The sequence below is a fragment of the Erinaceus europaeus genome, chromosome 3 (assembly GCF_950295315.1).
Source record: "Erinaceus europaeus chromosome 3, mEriEur2.1, whole genome shotgun sequence".
NCBI lineage: Eukaryota > Metazoa > Chordata > Mammalia > Eulipotyphla > Erinaceidae > Erinaceus > Erinaceus europaeus.
Genome location: NC_080164.1, coordinates 132,066,513 through 132,085,933, shown reverse-complemented (window position 1 = coordinate 132,085,933; position 19,421 = coordinate 132,066,513). Strand labels below are relative to the sequence as shown.

At 38.6% G+C, this 19,421-nt stretch overlaps 1 protein-coding gene across 42 annotated transcripts in view; it reads left to right on the top strand.

The window, feature by feature from the left end:
* Positions 1–19,421, top strand: part of SEC31A (SEC31 homolog A, COPII coat complex component) — a 114,820-nt gene that overhangs the window by 58,345 nt on the left and 37,054 nt on the right. For 18 of the 42 annotated variants that reach the window (XM_060187945.1, XM_060187944.1, XM_060187977.1 and 15 more), the window contains 7 exons: positions 2,418–2,456; positions 2,924–3,001; positions 8,357–8,432; positions 9,815–9,993; positions 13,020–13,146; positions 15,432–15,577; positions 17,431–17,604. In XM_060187945.1, the coding sequence (XP_060043928.1) occupies positions 2,418–2,456; positions 2,924–3,001; positions 8,357–8,432; positions 9,815–9,993; positions 13,020–13,146; positions 15,432–15,577; positions 17,431–17,604 (819 nt within the window). The remainder of the gene's footprint in view (positions 1–2,417; positions 2,457–2,923; positions 3,002–8,356; positions 8,433–9,814; positions 9,994–13,019; positions 13,147–15,431; positions 15,578–17,430; positions 17,605–19,421) is intronic. The other 24 variants (XM_060187984.1, XM_060187973.1, XM_060187969.1 and 21 more) reach the window with 2 other exon arrangements.

The window sequence follows — 19,421 nt, the reverse complement described above, 5'->3', positions numbered from 1 at the left end:
CCGGGTCGTTTCATACGTGGTGGAGGTTGCTTTCTATCCACTCTTAGCAGTGCCATGGTGCTCTTAGATGTTAGGTAGGCCTGGGGTCACAACCAAGTCCCACTTCCTCCTGGCTATGTTTTGCTCATTTCTTTGTTTTCTTTCTTTCTTTCTTTTTTTTTTTTGGTGTTGTTTTGTTTTTTTAATGTGATGTTAAGAATGAACAAAGATTTCATGCTTGCAGCCTCTCCAAACCCATTTTTTTTAATTGGCTAGAGAGAAAGGAATTGAGAGGGGAAGAAGAAGGAGAGGAAGAGAGAAAGAGATACCTGTAGCCGTACTTCACCACTTGTCACTTTTGAAGCTTCCCCCCTGCTGGTAGGGACCAGGAGCTTGAACCTGGGTCCTTGTACACCGTAGTATATGCACTTAACCAAGTGTGCCACCACCTGGCCCCTCACATTTTTAAAAAACATACCTAGAGAGCAAGAGAGAAGAGAAAGACAGAGGAGGAGAAGCACCAAAGCACTGCTCCATAAAGTTCCTTCTCCTGCTGATTCCATGCTGCTTCGATGTGGTGCCAGGGATCTAGCCTAGGACTTTACATATAGAAAGTTGTGTGCTCCCCTTTCTGAGCTGTGCTAGATTTTTTTTTTTAATTTTTTTTTATTTAAGAAAGGATTAATTAACAAAACCATAGGGTAGGAGGGCTACAACTCCACACAATTCCCACCACCCAATCTCCATAACCCACCCCCTCCCATGATAGCTTTCCCACTCTCTAGCCCTCTGGGAGCATGGACCCAGGGTCGTTGAGGGTTGCAGAAGGTAGAAGGTCTGGCTTCTGTAATTGCTTCCCCGCTGAACATGGGCGTTGACTGGTCTGTCCATACTCCCAGTCTGCCTCTCTCTTTCCCTGGTAGGGTGGGTCTCTGGGGAAGCGGAGCTCCAGGACACATTGGTGGGGTCTTCAATCCAGGGAAGCCTGGCCAGCATCCTGGTGGCATCTGGAACCTGGTGATTGAAAAGAGAGTTAACATACGAAGCCAAACAAATTGTTGAGCAATCATGGACCCAAAGCTTGGAATAGTGGAGAGGAAGTGTTAGGGAGGTACTCACTGCAAACTCTAGTGTACTTCTGCTTTCAGGTATATATTTTGCAGTAGTTTATGGATACGTGTGAACATAAGCTCTCTCTCACAGAAACTGGTGTATATCTAGGTTTTGGGTGGACCCTAGAATTTTTTTTTCCCCTTACTTTATTAGTCTAGAGTCATTAATGCTATAAACCTTTTTTAAAGTTAGTAAGAGATTAATATAAAACTTTTTACTGCATACCTGATAGCAAAAAATGAGGATATAGAATCTAATTGTCAAAATACTTCTAACAGCAGTTCTTCCCATACTGACTACCTAAATAAATATTTTAAAAAATTTTATTATCATTCTAGTTTTTTTTTAAATTATCTTTATTTATTGAATAGAGGCAGCCAGGAATCGAGAAGGTAGAGGAGATAGAGAGGGAAAGAGAAAGAAAGACACCTGCAGACCTGCTTCACCCCTTGTGAAACTTTCCCCTTGCAGGTGGGGACTGGGAGCTCGAACCTGGGTCCTTGAGCATTGTAACATGTACGCTCAACCAGGTGAGCCACCACCCGGTCCTTTTTCTAGTTTTTTAAAAATTTTCAAAGAATATTTATTTATTCATGAGAAAGAGAGAGAAAGAACCAGACATCACAGTGGTAGATTGTGATGGGATTGAACTCAGAACCTCATGCTTGAGAGTCCAGTACTTTATCCATTGCACCACCTCCCGGACCACTCATTCTATTTTTTTTTTTTTCCATTTAAAACAGAATAGAAGAAAATTTGTTTTGAGATTAGTCTTACAAATGAAAATGACTTAGGTACAACAGAACTCCATGCCATTTAGAAACAAAATCTGCAGATTTTATTCTTTCTTAAGATATAATATCCTTGGGGCCTGGGTGGTATACCGTACAGTGGGTTAAGTGCACATGGCGTGAAGCGCAAGGACTGGTTGATCCCAGTTCAAGCCTCGTGCTCCCCACCTACAGGGGGGTTGTTACTTTATAAGTGATGAAGCAGGTCTGCAGGTGTCTTTCTCTCCTCTCTCTGTCTTCCCCACCGTTCTCTGTTTCTGTCTGTCCTATCCAAGCAATAACAACAATAACAGCAGTAACAACAAGGACAACTAAATGGGAAAAAATGGCCTCCAGGAGCAGTGGATTCATAATGAAGGCACCAAGCACCAGCAATAACCCTGGAGGCAATAAAAAAAAAGATATAATATCCCTGATCTGAACTTAATGTGGATTTTTGCCAAAGAGAATGGAGTAAAAGGTGAATGTTTACTGTAACTAGAATTCCATTTAGTAGGTGGATTATTATTCCCATTATTATTATTATTATTTCAGATCGCTTTGGCTTTGAATGAAGTGGATGGACCTTATGTGGTAAGAAGACCCTTAAAAATAGCTGCCTTCTAAAATGTTGGCTTAGGTCATAACGAAAAGGAAATGTAATTTCAGAAATTTGAGTGTTATTGCTTTACACTATAAGAAATGTAGATTCTAAATATTTTATTAAGTGAATCATTCCAAAATAGCAAAAGTTTAACTGGTAGAGTATGTTTTCCTTTTGTGTTTGAATTTTCAAAAGGGGGAAAACACAACATCAGTAATTGCTCACATATTTTAAGATAAAGATCTGTATTGCTGAGGTACATTTGATGGGAAAGAAGGGTATGGTGGTAGTGGTTAATGGCTCTTTGCTTTTGTTCTAATGGTGTTTCTGAAATAAATTTTACCTTATAATAAAACTTGTTCTGAATGTTGTTGGTTGGCTCTTTTGCCTTTCTTGTTCACTAATAAACTTAACGCTGCATTCTTCGATTTCCTCTATGATTGTTTGTGTACCAAAGGCTCTTAAAGACTCTGACCAAGTAGCACAGAGTGATGGGGAGGAAAGCCCCGCTGCTGAAGAGCAGCTCTTGGGAGAGGTACTGATTTTTTTTTTATTTTTAATTATGTTGGGGAAATACTTGATAATCACTTATCTCACTTTGAAGTATGCAAGTTTTTCTTGATTACTAACTTGTTCAGAGATAAAGTGGAAATATATTGTTTTCCTGGAGGTGTTATATAGGTGGGAGTCTATTAGACTGAAAGAATCTCCCTTTTGAAGCCTAGTTTCTGGATTAATTAATAGCTGATGTGAGATTTACTTAGTTTGGAAAGATAAGTATCAGGATGCCAACCTGATAAGAGATTCTGTTCAGAAATTCATATTGTGTATGTAAATTTAGTATTTATTTCTTTACACATTGATATTTAGGGTCTACTGTCAAAGGCACAGGCCTTTAAATTAGTTTTGCTGTAGAATTTTTCATTAAATAAACTGGTTCAATGGATTACACATGTTCTGAGTTGTAATTGACAATTATTTTTTTAAAAGATTTTATTTATTTATTAATGAGAAAGATAGGAGGAGAGAGAAAAGAACCAGAGATCACTCTGGCACATGTACTGCTGGGGATCGAACTCAGGACCTCATGCTTGAGAGTCCAAAGCTTTATCGCTACGCCACTTCGCGGACCACAGTAATTGACAATTATTTTAACTAACTTAAAAGAGTCCTTGAACACAAAGTTGTGTCATTAATTTTTTTCTTTTTACTTTTATGTTTTTAAAATCATTAATTTGGGGAGTCGGTTGGTAGCGCAGCGGGTTAAGCGCACGTGGTGCAAAGTGCAAGGACCAGCACCAGGATCCTGGTTTGAGCCCCTGGCTCTCCACCTGTAGGGGAGTTGCTTCACAGGCGGTGAAGCAGGTCTGAAGGTGTCTACCTTTCTCTCCCCCTCTTTGTCTTCCCCATCTCTCTTTATTTCTCTCTGTCCTGTCCAACAACGACGACAGCAATAATAACTACAACAACAACAAAGAAATTTTCTATAATTGACTTTTCTTCCCTCCCAATTATAATTCATTTTGGGAAATTAATCAGTGGGTTCTTGATTTTCAACTTTGACATTTTTCATTATTTTCTTACATAGTTATATAGCCTGATTATGGGATGTATCTGACTATCTTTTACTGAGTTAGAAAAGAATTTATAGCAGCTGGGGGTTTGTTCACTTGGTAGAGCTCATGCCTTACCATGTGCAAGGACTCAGGTTTGAGCCCTGGTACCACATGGATACTACATGGCTCACACTGGAAAAGCTCCATAGATGGTGGAGCAGGGCTGCAGCGTATCTTCTTCTCACTTTTTTTCCTCTTACTATTTACTTGTTTGTTTGTTTGTTTTAGTGATTCAGTATTGATTTGCTAAGATACATGTCAACCAGGGGCTAATTCTCCACCATTCCCATCACCAGAGTTCTGAATCCCAAGTCCCTCCACTGCAAACCACCATGGTTCTCCCAAGGTTGCAGATATGGTTTAACTGTCATCTCTACAACTTCCAGTCTGTATTTGTACATAATTGCCCCCTTTTCCCTCCAGGTCCAATCCTCTCTTCCTCTAAGCCACACATGACCCTTTTACTACATCCAGATTAATTCTCCTTTTTGTCTTCTCTCTCTGGGTGCTGATGGAGCTGGAGTTCAGAGCTCTCTCTTACCCTCTTCTTCCTGTCACTTCTCCCCCACTGGAAGTATGGATCAAAGCTATTTTTAGGGTGCAGGAGGCAGGAGTCTGGCTTCTATAATTGCTTCTCCACTGGATTTGGGCTTTGGCAGGCTAATCCATATCCCCAACCTGTTTTTATCTTTCCCTAGTTGTGTAGGGCTCTGGAGAGGTGAGGTTCCAAGATACATTGGTAAGATTGTCTGCCCAGAGAAGTCAGGGTGGAAGCATGGTAGCATCTGCAACTTGGTATCTGGAAGGTGGCAGGACATAAATAGAGACAAAATGATTCATGAACAGGAATCAAAAAAAAAAAAAGAGCAGATGAGATTAGGGGTCTTAGTATGGAATAAAGCTTGTTAAGTCCATTTTAGGCATGTTTCTAGGGGCCCATGACTATGGTAGTTTTTGCTTGAGTTTAATAGCTAGCATGAATTGGATAAAAGCAGTGTCTTCTTTCTCTTACTCTAACTGAAATGAGAAGAATGTAAAAGTTGACCTGGGAGCAATAGAATCACACATGCTTGAGCCAAGCACAAAGAAAAATAGAATTCATCAATAATTTTAGATTATTGCAAGAGGATCATAATTTTGGGGGGCGGGGCTGGCCAGTGGCATACCTGGTTGAGTGCACATGTTACATGCACGAGGACCTAGGTTTAAGCCCCCACCCCCCAAATGCAAGGAGAGGTGCTTCACAAGCCTTGAAGCAGGTCTACAGGTGTCTATCTTTCTTCCCTTCTCTCTCCCCCTTATCTCAATTTTTCTCTGTCCTATCTAGTTAAAAAAAAATGAGAAAAAAATGGCTACCAGGGAGCTGTGGATTCATAGTGCTGGCACCAAGCCAAAGCAATAACTCTGGTAGCAATAAAAATGAATAAGTAAAAATATTTTTTTCTCCTCAGAAGTAGATTTTTTTTTTTAGCATTAATTAAGCTGAGAGTAAAGGATATGGATATATTTTAACTAAACATTTAAATTTATTTAGGAATGTCTAAACAGTTATAAATTACCGAAGTATATTTTAGTCGGCTAAATAATTTATATTATCAGATAGAGAATTATTTGGAAACATAAGTAAATTAATAGATAAGAATATTACACATTTAACAAAAACAGTAGGTACCAGTATGGACTTAAAAAGTATTTGAAATAGTTTTTAGTGAGGTAAAATCATCCAGTACTCCTTTTCTTATTTTACCTAGCATAGTAACTCATACAAAGTTTGTTAGTAAAATATAGTATTTGATTTATCCCTTATTGTGAATAACTTAAGTTTGGAAAAAAGTTATCTTTTAGTTTTAAAACCTAAACCACTTTAGTTGGGGAAAGAATTATGGTTACTGTTAATTGCCTACAGTAGTCAATTAAGCATTATTTATAGAAAATGTTATACTGTCCTCTGCAATAAAATTGCCCATTGTGAAATGCCCGATTTTGAATATTAGGTGCTTCATATGCAGATGTGTAAGTAAAACAAATACATGTAATCTTTGATGTATGTTTTGCCTTTTTTTAAATTTTTAAGCTTAGTAGAGAAAGGATTTGTTTTTTTTTAGCAATATACTATTATATTTTTCTTCTTTCTCTCTCTCTTTTTTTTTTTTTTTTTACAGATTTTATTTGTTTATTAATGAGACAGGTAGAGGAGAGAGAGTAAACCAGGCATCACTCTGGCACATGTGCTGCCAGGGATTGAATTTGGAACCTCATGTTTGAAAGTCCAGTGCTTATCCATTGCATCACAACCAGACTATGCTGTCTGTTTGTTTATTTATTTATTTATTTTGCCTCTAGAGTTATTGCTGGGGCTTGGTGCCTGCACTACAAGTCCATTATTCCCTTTTGTTGCCATTGTTGTTGTTATTATTGTTGTCATTGCTCTCGTTGTTGGATAGGACAGAGAGAAATTGAGAGAAGAGGGGAAGACAAGACACCTGCAGACATGCTTCACCACCTGTGAAGTGACCCTCCTGTAGGTGAAGAGCTGGGGGTTCGAACCGGGATCCGTATGCTGGTCTTGTGCTTAGTGCCATGTGCACTTAACCTGCTGCGCTACTGCCTGACCCCCTGGCTCTTTATTTATTTATTTTTTATATTTTTAATATTTATTTATTTTCCCTTTTGTTGCTCTTGTTTTTTATTGTTGTAGTTATTACTGTTGCTGTTATTGATGCCATTGTTGTTAGATAGCAGAGAGAAATGGAGAGAGGAAGGGAAGGAAGACAGAGAAGAGGAGAGAAAGGTAGACACCTCCAGACCTGCTTCACCACCTGTGAAGTGACCCCCCTGCAGGTGGGGAACTGGGGGCTCGAACCAGGATCCTTAGGCCAGTCCTTGCGCTTTGCGCCAAGTGCGCTTAACCCACTGCGCTACTGCTTGACTCCCAGATCTTTATTTTTTAAGATTCATTTTAATATATATACTCATCAAGGGTGCGGGGCAGTAGCGCAGCAGGTTAAGCACACATAGTATGAAGCTCAAGGACCTGCGTAAGGATCCTGGTTCGAGTCCCTGGCTCCCTACCTGTAGGAGCATATCTTCACAGGTGGTGAAACAGGTCTGCAGGTGTCTGTCTTTCTCTACCCCTCTCTGTCTTCCCCTCCTCTCTCCATTTCTCTCTGCCCTACCCAACAGCAACAGCAATGGCAACAACAACAAGGGCAACAAAATGGGAAAAATGGCCTCCAGAAACAGTGGATTTGTAGTGCAGGCACTGAGCCCCAGCAATAACCCTGGAAGCAAAGCAAACAAACAAACAAACTTATCACAAGAGAAGTTCTGTAACTATGCATGACAGTAGATGTTAAGGACTATAACGATCATTTTGCAACATATACAACTGTCTGAATTTTTATGTTGTACACCTGAAACCATGATGTTATATGTCAGTTATATTTCAATTAAAAAAATCAGCTACAGAAAGCTAAGTAAAGTGTAATTCTAAATATGAATATTTTGCATATCGCAAGTCACTCTTAGCTGAGATGTCTAAGAAGATAAGAGATTTTTTAGCTTCAATCTGATCTACCAAAAATGAATATGTACACTTAAGTTTGTTTAACATTGTTCTGTCAACCTTGGCTTTTATTGTTTATTTTTAAATTTTTTTGATTATTTATTTATTGGATAGAGACAGCCAGAAATTGAGAGGGATGGGGGCGATAGAGAGGGAGAGAGATAGGCACCTGTAACACTGTTTTACCACTTGTAAAGCTTCTTGCCTGTAGGTGGGGATGGGGGGCTTAAACCCAGGTCCTTCCACACTGTAACATGTGCACTCAACCAGGTGTGCCACCACCTGGCCCCTCAACCTTGACTTTATTTTGATTGTATAATGGGTTTTCTATTATCTTTATTTATTGGATAGAGGCAACCATTAATCAAGAGAGAAGGGTGAGATAGGGAGAGTGAGAGACAGAGATACTTGCAGCCCTGCTTCACCACTCATGAAGCTTTCCCCCTGCAGGTGGGGACTGGGGGCTTGAACCTTGGTCCTTGTACAGTGTAACATTTGCGCTCAATCAGGTGTGCCACCTCCCGGTCCCATTCACGATTGTATAATAGGAGTTAATACTCAGGGAGGTCATAGATCTTAGTGTAAACATCAATCTGAGAACTTTTTTCTGTAGTAACTTGGCATATAACTAATTAGCAGGTTTTGCTTTGCTACTAAATTAGTCCACAGTTTCCATCTAACTAAATTGCTGTCCTTTGTATCTCTTTAGCGCATTAAAAAGGAAAAACAAGACTCTGAATTTCTACCATTACCTGGAGGAACTTTTAATATCTCTATCAGTGGGGGTAAGTACTTACTGGTTTTAATTTTTTTTTAATATTTATTTTATTTATTTATTCCCTTTTGTTGCCCTTGTTGTTTTATTGTTGTAGTTATTATTGTTGTTGTCGTTGTTGGATAGGACAGAGAGAAATGGAGAGAGGAGGGGAAGACAGCGAGGAGGAGAGAAAAATAGACACCTGCAGACCTGCTTCACCGCCTGTGAAGCGACTCCCCTGCAGGTGGGGAGCCGGGTTTCGAACTGGGATCCTTATGCCGGTCCTTGTGCTTTGCGCCACCTGCGCTTAGTCCGCTGCGCTACAGCCCGACTCCCGGTTTTAATTTTTTAAAAACCATTTGAAAGGGAGTCGGGCAGTAGTGCAGTGGGTTAAGTGAACGTGGCACAAAGCACAAGGATTCGTAAGGATCCTGGTTCGAGCCCCCAGCTCCCCACCTGCAGGGGAGTCACTTCACAAGTGGTGAAGCAGGTCTGCAGTTGTCTTATCTTTCTCTCCCCCTCTCTATCTTCCCCTCTTCTCTTCATTTCTCTCTGTCTTATCCAACAACGACAGCATCAACAACAATAATAACTAACAAAAACAACAAGGGCATCAAAAGGAAATAAATAAATATTTATAGAAAAAAAAAACATTTGAAAGTAGATAATCTCAATTTAAGTTAAATTGTTTGTCATGAGGGCTGCAAAGAAAAACTCAAGTTATCACAACACATGTAACCAGCATCTTAGAAACTGGAGGAATATTCTGAATCCTTTGTGATAAAAACTGTATGATAACCTTTTATTTATTAATACAGTTTAGACAATCTGAGGAATGTGTTAATTTATATGCATGTCAGTATGTCTTTTTTTTTTTTTTTAGTATCTTTATTTATTTATTGAATAGAGATAGCCAGAAATTGAGAAGAAGGGGGAGATAGAGAGGGCAAGAGACAGAGAGATATCTGCAGCACTGTTTCACCACTTGTGAAACTTTCCCCCTGCAGGTGGGGACCAGGGGCTTGAACCTGGGTCCTTGTGCACCGTAATGTGCGCTCAACCAAGTACGCCACCACCTGGTTCCCCCCACCCTTTAATATTTTATTTATGAGAAAGATAGGAGAAGAGAAAGAACCAGACATCACTCTGGCACATGTGCTGCTGGGGATCGAACTCAGGACCTCATGCTTGAGAGTTCAAAGCTTGACCACTGCACCACTTCCCTGACCACTACTGTCAGTATGTCTTAACATATCTCAACAGCTTCTGTTAGAAATAATTCTGCCAGTTTATATTTAGAAATTAGTTTTGTGTTCTTCATTGCTGCACATCTAACAATTGTTATGTGTAGTATTTTTTATTGTAAGAGAAATGTTATTTAAACTTGAGTGTATTGTTTCTTCATTGCAGATGTTGATGGTTTAATAACTCAGGCTCTGCTGACGGGTAATTTTGAGAGTGCTGTTGATCTTTGTTTACATGATAATCGAATGGCTGATGCCATTATATTGGCCATAGCAGGTGGACAAGAACTCTTGGCTCGAACGCAGAAAAAGTATTTTGCAAAATCCCAAAGCAAAATTACCAGGGTATGCTATTTTAAAAATAGATTTTAAGTATAACCTTTATATGTTATTAAAATCAAACTCTTATTATAGATGATTAAATGCAAGAAAAAGAAATCAGCAATAATCACATCCATTATTCCCTAACTTAGAAATCATATTGTTGGCAGTTTGGTGTGGTTATTCCAGAATGGTGCTCTAGCCTGCCTCTCCTTGTCTCTGCCTCAGGTGAAACTCACTTACTCTCTCTGATATGTAACAAATAATATATTTTTTAAAACTAATAAAATGAAAATACTTATTGTAGTAAAGTTTACACATAGAAAATTTCTAAGGCCTCCTAATTTTCCATCACTATTCTTTCATACCTCAATATATTTGTAGAATCTTTGAATCAGTAAAGATCATAGTATATAATTTTGCTTATAGGTGTTATCACCGATACTTACGGTTTTGTTTGTTTTTTTCTTTTTTTCTTTTTAACCAAAGTACTGCTTAGCACTGGCTTGTGCTGGAACCTAGAATCATTGGTACCACAGGCATGAAATTCTTTTTGCCTAACTTTATGCTGTCTCCCCAATTTTGTCACTTTTATTGTGAACATTTTCCCATATCATTAAAGATTCTTACAAATATTGTGATTGATCAGTTGTACTCTATAATATAGAATATATTACTGCCTTTATTTGTCATTGTTTAGGTAGCTACTAGGATTTTCCTAATGTAAATAGTATTATGATAAGCATCTTTGCTATGCCTGAAGAGTTATATGAATTTCTGCTCTTTTATTGAGGCTGTAATCCTAGAAGAGGATCTTGTGGTGCAAAGAAGCTCAGTATTTTCATTTATTTTGAAGATAGAATACTAGAGATGAAATTCAGGGTCTCATTTATAGAAGTATTTCTTGTACTACTGAATTACACCTCCAACTTCCAGATTACTAGAGACTCTGGACATTTTAAAGTCTTGTTTGATATTATTTAGTTTCCTTTTTTGTGAAAGTTGTCCCTATTTTCAGTCCTGCCAGCATTGGTTGATATCATTCTCCCAGCTTTATCTAATGACACTGCACTGTTACCTTTCTGCCAAACTGACTGCCTTTTTTTTTTTTTTTTTTCTTTATTGGGGAATTAATGTTTTACATTCAACAGCAAATACAATAGTTTGTACATGTGTAACATTCCCCGGTTTCCCATATAGTAATACAATCCCCACTAGGTCCTCTGTCATCCTTCTTAGATCTCTATTCTCCCCAGCCACCCACCCCCACCCCTGACTGCCTTTTAATCCCTCACATGTTTCTCCCTACAGACTTTATACTTGTTTCCTTGGCCTGGGCTTTGTTTGTTTCATTTCTTTTCTTTTTTCTTTGCTTTTGGTCACTTTGTTGAGAAAATGTTTTATTTACAAGATTTATCATCACAGAGGTTCAGTTTCACCTCTTCCTATGTTAGGTGTCAGCACACCACATCTTCCAAATTGTAATCTTCAACCATAGGGAACTGAGTTTCAACTCCTTTACAATCCCCATCCTACCTCTGTCAGCCACTACCACTACCTTTTGGGACCCTTGGGTCTGCTGAATATTGTTTTTTTTTCCGTTTTACTTAAATGTTTATTCATTTATGAGAAAGAAGAAGAAAGAACCAGAGCATCACTGGTGCATATGATGCTGGGGATTAAACTCAGGGACCTCATGCTTGAGGGTCCAGCATTTCATCTACTCTACCACCTCCCAGGGTAGCTAGCTGGCTGGCTCCCTTCCTTCCTTCCTCCCTTCCTCCCTCCCCCCTTCCCTCTCTTCCTCCATCCTTCCCTCCCCCCTTCCATCCCTTCCTCCGTTCCTTTGTTCCTTCTCCCCTTCTTCTCCTTCTCCCTACCCTCTCCTCCCCTCCCTGCCCCTTGTTATTGTTGTTATTTCCTTGCCACTAGGTTTATCTGGAGCTCTGTGCCTGCACAACTGCTCTGCTCTTGGTGGACTCTTCCTTTTTTTAACCACAGAGTGAGAGTTGGGGGTTTGGGGGGAGGGCTAGAAGGAGAAAAAAAAACAGCACCATATCACTGTTTGTGAAACTTCCCCTGTGCAGGCACACCCATGTGGTGGCCAGGGACTTGCCCCTGGGTGTTCATGTATAGCAAAGTGTGATACCCATTTCCTGGCTCCCTGAGTTTTATTTATTTATTTTATTTTTTAGGTGAAATAATTCCAACTTCATATCTCAAATCTCTATATGCTTAGAAAGTTTTTTGTGATCTATTCAACCAAGTTATGTCTTCTCAGTAAATGTTCTGATAATATCCTATACTTTTTCTTCCGTGCGTGCGTGCGTGCGTGTGTGTGTGTGTGTGTGTGTGTGTAGCTGATGCTTCATACATGTACAGCTTCACCACCCTGGACTGCTTTTTCATTCAGTTAGAGAGGGAGAGAGACACCACAACACCAGAGTTTCTTCCAGTGATAGAGCATCTCCCTTGTGCCAGAAATCCAACTGGGCTATGAGTCTGTGGTGAGCTCTCATTTTCCAACCTACCTTCTCAAAATTCATAAAAGAGATTATGCATGCTATCAGGGACTGAGTCCAAGACTTCATATATACAAGACTGCTTCTTAGAATTTAGTAAATAGGGGCCTAGAGAGGGCATGTTATATACATGTGGAGCTGAATTAGGGTACCTCTATCCAGTCCTGTCCCACTCTACCATCCTTCTGCCTTGCTGTGCCTTTCACTCTCTACTGTTTATACTTAGAAGAAAATAACCACTGAAGTTGTGTAGGCACTGAATCCCCAGAAATAACCCTGGTGGAAAAAAAAAAAAGAGGAAAGAAAGAAAAATTGGTATGTTTATATGATTTTTTTTCTTCTCTTTTTTTTTTTTTTTTTTGAGGAAAGATAATACCATCTTTTATGTAATTTGGTTCCAGGTTCTACTTTACTTTGCTTTATGTAGTACGTGATATTATGAACAATGGTTTAAGAGATATGAGTCAAAGTTTATTTGTATTAATGTACTACAGGCTGTCAATTCTCCCTTTATTTTCTTTCCCAAAGCTAATTACTGCAGTGGTGATGAAGAACTGGAAAGAGATTGTTGAATCATGTCACCTTAAAAATTGGAAAGAGGCATTAGCTGCAGTATTGACTTATGCAAAACCAGATGAATTTTCAACTCTTTGTGGTAAGAAAATTAGCTGGGGACAGGCAGTAGTGCAGTGGGTTAAGTGCATGTGGTGCGAAGTGCAAGGACTGGAGTAAATCTCCAGGTTTGAGCCCCCAGCTCCCCACCTACAGGGGGTCACTTCATAGGTGGTGAAGCAGGTATGCAGGTGTTTTAACTTTCTCTCCCCTTCTGTCTTCCCCTCCTCCCTTGATTTATGCCTGTCCTATCCAGCATCAGTGGCAACAGTAACAACATAAGAGCAGCAAAATAGGGGAAAAAATTACCTCCAGGAGCAGTGGATTTGTAGTGTAGGCACCAAGTAACCCTGGAGGCAAGAAAAAACAAAATTAGCTTTATATTTATGATGCTTATATAGAAATGATGTGGGTTGCTCTAAGTAAACTAGTGGTAGGTTTTATTAAAGATTTTTGTATACCTAGAATTACAAATATGAAAAAGAAGTTCTTGAGCTGACAAAATAGCATAACTGGATAGTACACCTGCTTTACTGTGGGTTACCTGGCCCCTGCCACATTGGAGGAAGCTTGATTGTTGTGGTATCTTTCTTTTTCTCGCTGCTTCAGTCTCTCTTATTCTGTCTGAAAAATCAACCGAGAGTGGTGAAGCCCTGGGAACAACCAGAGTTGAATTGTTGACTTCATCATTTCTCCAAAGATAGTCATAATTTCTAATAGGATTTTTAAAAATTATTTTAGATGGACCAGGCTTGGCTTCTTGTCTCTGCTACATATTAGCTAAATGAACTAAGAAAAAATACTTTTATTTTTCCTGGAAAAAGAAAACAAAACAAAAATTTCTAAACCTAAATTTATTCATCTATAAAATGGCACATTATCAGCTCTCACCTAACATATACCAGCTTATTAAAGTTAACAATTATAATACATGAATATGTTACCATTGAAGGTCATGGCCAAATGAATAGCTATGGGATAAATATTGTTATTTGTGAGAAGCTTTAGGCTGGTTATATAAGAATAAGCTAACCATTTGCTATCTTGGAAATGTCATGAGAGGGAATAGGAGATAGCTTACTTAGTAGAGCACACACATTGCCATGTATGAGGACCTGGGTCCAAGCCCCTGGATACCACAGGGGAGTACTTTGAAAGGAGAAAGCTTCCTAAGCAATGGACCACTATTATCTCTCTCTACCTCTTTCTCCGTCTCTCACCCTCAATCTAGAAAAATTAAAAGAGAAAATATGCCAGAAGTAGTGGAATCACACAGGCATGAAGTTCCTGCTGGTTAAATCCTTGAGGCAGGAAAAAAAATTTATGAAAGCAGAAGAAAAAAATTTAAGATCTTATCATAAATTATTTATAGTATACCTGATTACCAATGATAATGTCAACTTATTTATTTATTTTTTACCAGAGCACTGCTCAGCTCTGGCTTATGGTGGTACAGGGGATTGAACCTGGGACTTTGGGGCCTCAGGCATGAGAATCTCTTTGCATAACCATTATGCTGTCTGCCCCCGCCCCTGATATCAGCTTATTTATTTATTTAAAAATATTTTATTTATTAATGAGGAAGGTAGAAGGAAAGAGAGAAGGAACCAGACATCACTCTGGTACATGTGCTGCTGGGGATTGAACTAGGGACCTCCTGCTTGTGAGTACTACAATGCCTTATCCACTGAACCAACTCCTGAGCACCCTAATATCAATTTATAGCAGTCCTAATTACCACATTTGTTTCAAATGTGCCACCATTTTGACTGTTGTTTACAAATGTATCTAATGTGAAATAGAATAAAAAGTTTATTAGGCTTTTTCTCTGTGAGTGGTAGTTAGTACTTATTTATTTATTTATTTATTTATGGGGGGCTTAATGGTTTATAGTAGATAGTAAATATAGTTATTGGTACACATGTAAAGTTGTTAATGTTCCGCATATGAGTGAAATGATTCTGTAGTTGTCCTTGACCTCCTTACTTGCTTCACTGAGCATAATCTTCAATTTTATCCACTTTATCCTAAAGGATACAGTATCATCTCTTTTTATTGCTGCTTAATACTCTGTTGAGTGTATGTCCCATAACTTTTTTCCTATTTTTTCTAATATAATATACAGAAATTCATGAAATCTTTTGTTATATACAATTTGTCATACACTGCCATTCATTTAAATGAATATTTATAGCATGGCTTTGTTTCTATCCACTACTTACTAGTTATAAAGTTTAATTTCTACTTCTGACAGTGTGGAACTGTTCAGGACCTCAAATACAAATTCCCTTGGGTAAAATCTTGTTTTGTTTCTCTCTTAATTTGTAGATCTTTTGGGAAGCAGGCTTGAAAGTGAAGGGGACAGCCTCCTGCAGACTCAGGCATATCTCTGCTATATCTGTGCAGGGAATGTAGAAAAACTAGTTGCATGTTGGAATAAAGCTCAGGATGGAAGCAATCCTTTGTCACTCCAGGTTTGTATCGTTGAAATAAAAGGTGCTTACTTTTTAGAGTTCTTTTTTACACTGCTTGTATTATAGATCTTTATTTGTTACAGAAGTATATATTTTAGATTTTTTTTCTGGACAGTTTTGTGTATATATTACTATATTTTAGAGGAGCAAAGTTTAAGATGATGGAATAGTAAGATGGCATTGTAGTCGCTGTGGCTGAGGTCAAGGATATGATTTGGTACTTTATTAGAAGGTGTAGCATAGAAATAATCTAGAGTTTACCTTTTTTCTTTTCTTCTCTCTACTTCTAGTAAGCCTGTTTGTTATGGTCAATGAAAGAATAGGATGGGGGATGGGATAAGGGAAACTAAGAAATTGGTTAAGGGAAAATGAATAAAAGAGGTAAATAGAATACCATGTAGTCCCAGTAAAGGAGCAAGAGAAAAAGGGGAAAATGTAAGAAATACTCTGTCAGTGCCAGATGTGTCTAGAATTTTGTTTGTTTTGTTTTTAATAAATATTTAATTAGGGCTCTCATATTTTAGTCTAATATTTTTCTCTCTGGAAAAAGACACTTTCAGTAAAGTGGTTGCTTTGAAGACTACATTACTGAAATGGAAAATCTGTAGGAAATTAAGGTTTTCAAAGAGTTTCTGAGAAAAGACACATGTTTTATGGCTCTGGATTTTTATACTTAAGAAAGAAAATGATTGGATAGTTGTTTATAATTGTTGAAAAAATTTGTACTCTTAGAGCAATGAGAAAGTTTGAACTAAAATAGTAAACCTGTTTGTGAGTCAATTAATTATTTTTTAATGTGGTTCTAGGGAAACTCTGGATCTCTTTCTGGTACAGTACCACTGTACAAACCCAGCTTTTACTTCACATTTTTAAAATACTTCTATGTGAGAAACATTTCTTTCCTTTTTTTTTATTGGATAAGACAGAGAGAAATTGAGATGGGAGGGGCAAGATAGACAGGGAGAGACCTGCTTCATTGCTTATGAAGTGCCCCCCCCTGCAGATGATGGGCCAGGGGCTTGAACCGGAATCCTTTTGTGGGTCCTTGCTCTTCATACTATATTTATTTAAAATTAAAAAAATATTTATTCCTTTTGTTGCCCTTGTTTTTTGTTGTTGTTGTAGTTATTATTGTTGTCATCGTTGTTGGATAGGACAAAGAGAAATGCAGAGAGGGGGAGAGAAAGATAGACACCTACAGACCTGCTTCACTGTATGTGAAGCGACTCCCTTGCAGGTGGAGAGCTGGGGGCTCAAACCGGGATCCTTGCTCCAGTCCTTGGGCTTTGCGCCACCTGTGCTTAACCCACTGCGCTACCGCCCGACTCCCTGTACTGTGTTTATTTAACCCAGTATGCCGCCAGCCCTCTCTATAGTCCATGGAGGTCCCTGGTTGCTGTCTGTGGTGCTCCTATGTGGTTCCAGGAATCAGAACCACAGGCTTATGCATGTATGTGCTTTACCTGCTGAGCTATCTGCTAGGCCCTAGAAATACTGTGTTTACAGGAAAGATGATAATGTTTCCACTTATTTCAGTCTCCAGACACTTCCTGCCAATCACTTTCGCTTCTGATTTTTACCTAGTTTATCATACACGACGAAGTATCTGGCAATTTAAGAGTTTAGGAGACATTGGTTAACTTATGCCCTACACATGATTTAGAGACCTTCCTCCTTTTCTGAGGGCCTAAATAGTAGTTGTTTAGTTCAGACATTTCAAAGAAAAATGCTAGGTAAGTACACAGTAGTATTTATTATCTTAAACCTTAGTAAATCTGCCTTTTACTTCTTCCTTGTATAAGCATCTTGCTATCTTTGTTTTTCTTTCACTTGCCTTTCTTTTTCTTATCTAGGATTTGATTGAGAAAGTTGTCATCCTGCGTAAAGCTGTACAGCTTACCAAAACCATGGACACTAATACAATAGGAGTTCTTCTGGCTGAAAAAATGAGTCAGTATGCTAATTTGTTGGCAGCCCAGGGTAGTATTGCTGCAGCTTTGGCTTTTCTTCCTGAAAACACCAACCAGGTAATTAGAATTGGTAATGTTTCTTTTTCTTAACATATAAGTAAGGTGGATCCTTATCACCCAATATTGAACAAACATTTGTAGGTAGAAAGTATTACAACAGTTGAATTTTTGTTACTCAACCAAAGGTGAGTGTTACTTGGTGTTTTTCAAGGATTATTTTACATGAACCTATGCAGTGTCAGAAAAGTTAGATGCTCTTGCAATATGATATATCCCTTTGAACTGAGGGGACTATTTGAAGGAAAAAAATGGGAGACGGACCAACTTTCTGATTTTAATCCAAATGCTGAGTGCATATATAAGATTCTCTTTATAGATTATTTTGTGTTGGAAAAATTACAAATATTAATATTAATCAAATGGGGCTTTGGCTTTAAAATTCTCATGAATGTCACCCAAGAAATTAAGGAAGAAGTCCATTCTGTTCACTATTTCTGTGTAAGACTTTTTCTTCCCTTTTCTTTTCTTCCTCCCTGCCCCCAAGCACTGCTCAGCTCTATTTTATGGTGGTGCTAGGGACTAAACCTGGGACCTTGGAGCCTTAGGCATGAAAGTTTTTTGCATAACCACCTGTTATTTTCCTCATCCCTCCATATGTTTTTGAAGTATTAAAACCAGAGGGAGGGAACTACGCAGTAATAAAACTCAGTTTTTCTTAGGATATTTTCTTCAATTCAACAAGTGACTGAGTATATAGTGATGAACAAGATTGCCAATATCCCTTTCCCTGAAGGAGTTTCCAAACTCAAAATAATGCAGCCAAGGATACATGAGCCTCCAAAGTGACAAGAGTTAATTGAACTAGTCGTATTATGGGGATATAGAACAGGAAAATCTAAAACCAGTCAGTAATGGAGAATGAGAAATCAGGATGGAGTTTGAGTAAAGTTTTCTACAAATGGGATATTTATATCTGATGGAATTAAAATGGAAAAATGTTTTATTATTAACTGGAGAGAGACAGAGAAATTGAGAGGAAAAGGAGAGACAGGGAAGTGGGGTGGGGGAGAGAGAGAGAGATACCTGCAGCGCTGCTTCACTACTTGAGATGCTTTCTCTATGCAGGTTGAGACCAGGGGCTTGAACCCAGGTCCTTGTGCACTGTAAACATGTGCACTCAACCAAGGGATCCACAGCCCAGCCCCCAGAATTTAATTTTCAACTTTCCAGGTATTTTCTTACTTCTGTACTTTTGTGCCAGTTTTATTCAACCTTTCATCATTTATTTAGTTGTTTTCAATATTTTTAAAAAGTATTTATTCCCTTTTGTTGCCCTTGTTTTACTGTTATAGTTATTATTGTTGTTATTGATGTCGTCATTGTTGGATAGGACAGAGAGAAATGGAGAGAGGAGGGGAAGACAGAGAGGGGGAGAGAAAGATGGACACCTGCTTCACTGCCTGTGAAGCGACTCCTCTGCAGGTGGGGAGCCGGGGGCTGGAACCGGGATCCTTACTCCGGTCATTGCACCCGTCCTTGCGCTTTGCACCACCTGCACTTAACCCGCTGTGCTACCGCCCGACTCCCGCTGTGCTACCGTCTAACTGCCGCTGTTTTAAATATTCTTTTAAATTTTTTAAAAAATATTTATTTTATTTATTTATTCCCTTTTGTTGCCCTTGTTGTTTTATTGTTGTAGTTATTATTGTTGTCGTTGTTGGATAGGACAGAGAGAAATGGAGAGAGGAGGGGAAGACAGAGAGGAGGAATTATATTTATTTATTTTCCCTTTTGTTGCCCTTGTTTAACATTGTTGTGGTTATTGATGTCGTTGTTGTTGGAGAGAAATGGAGAGAGGAGGGGAAGATAGAGAG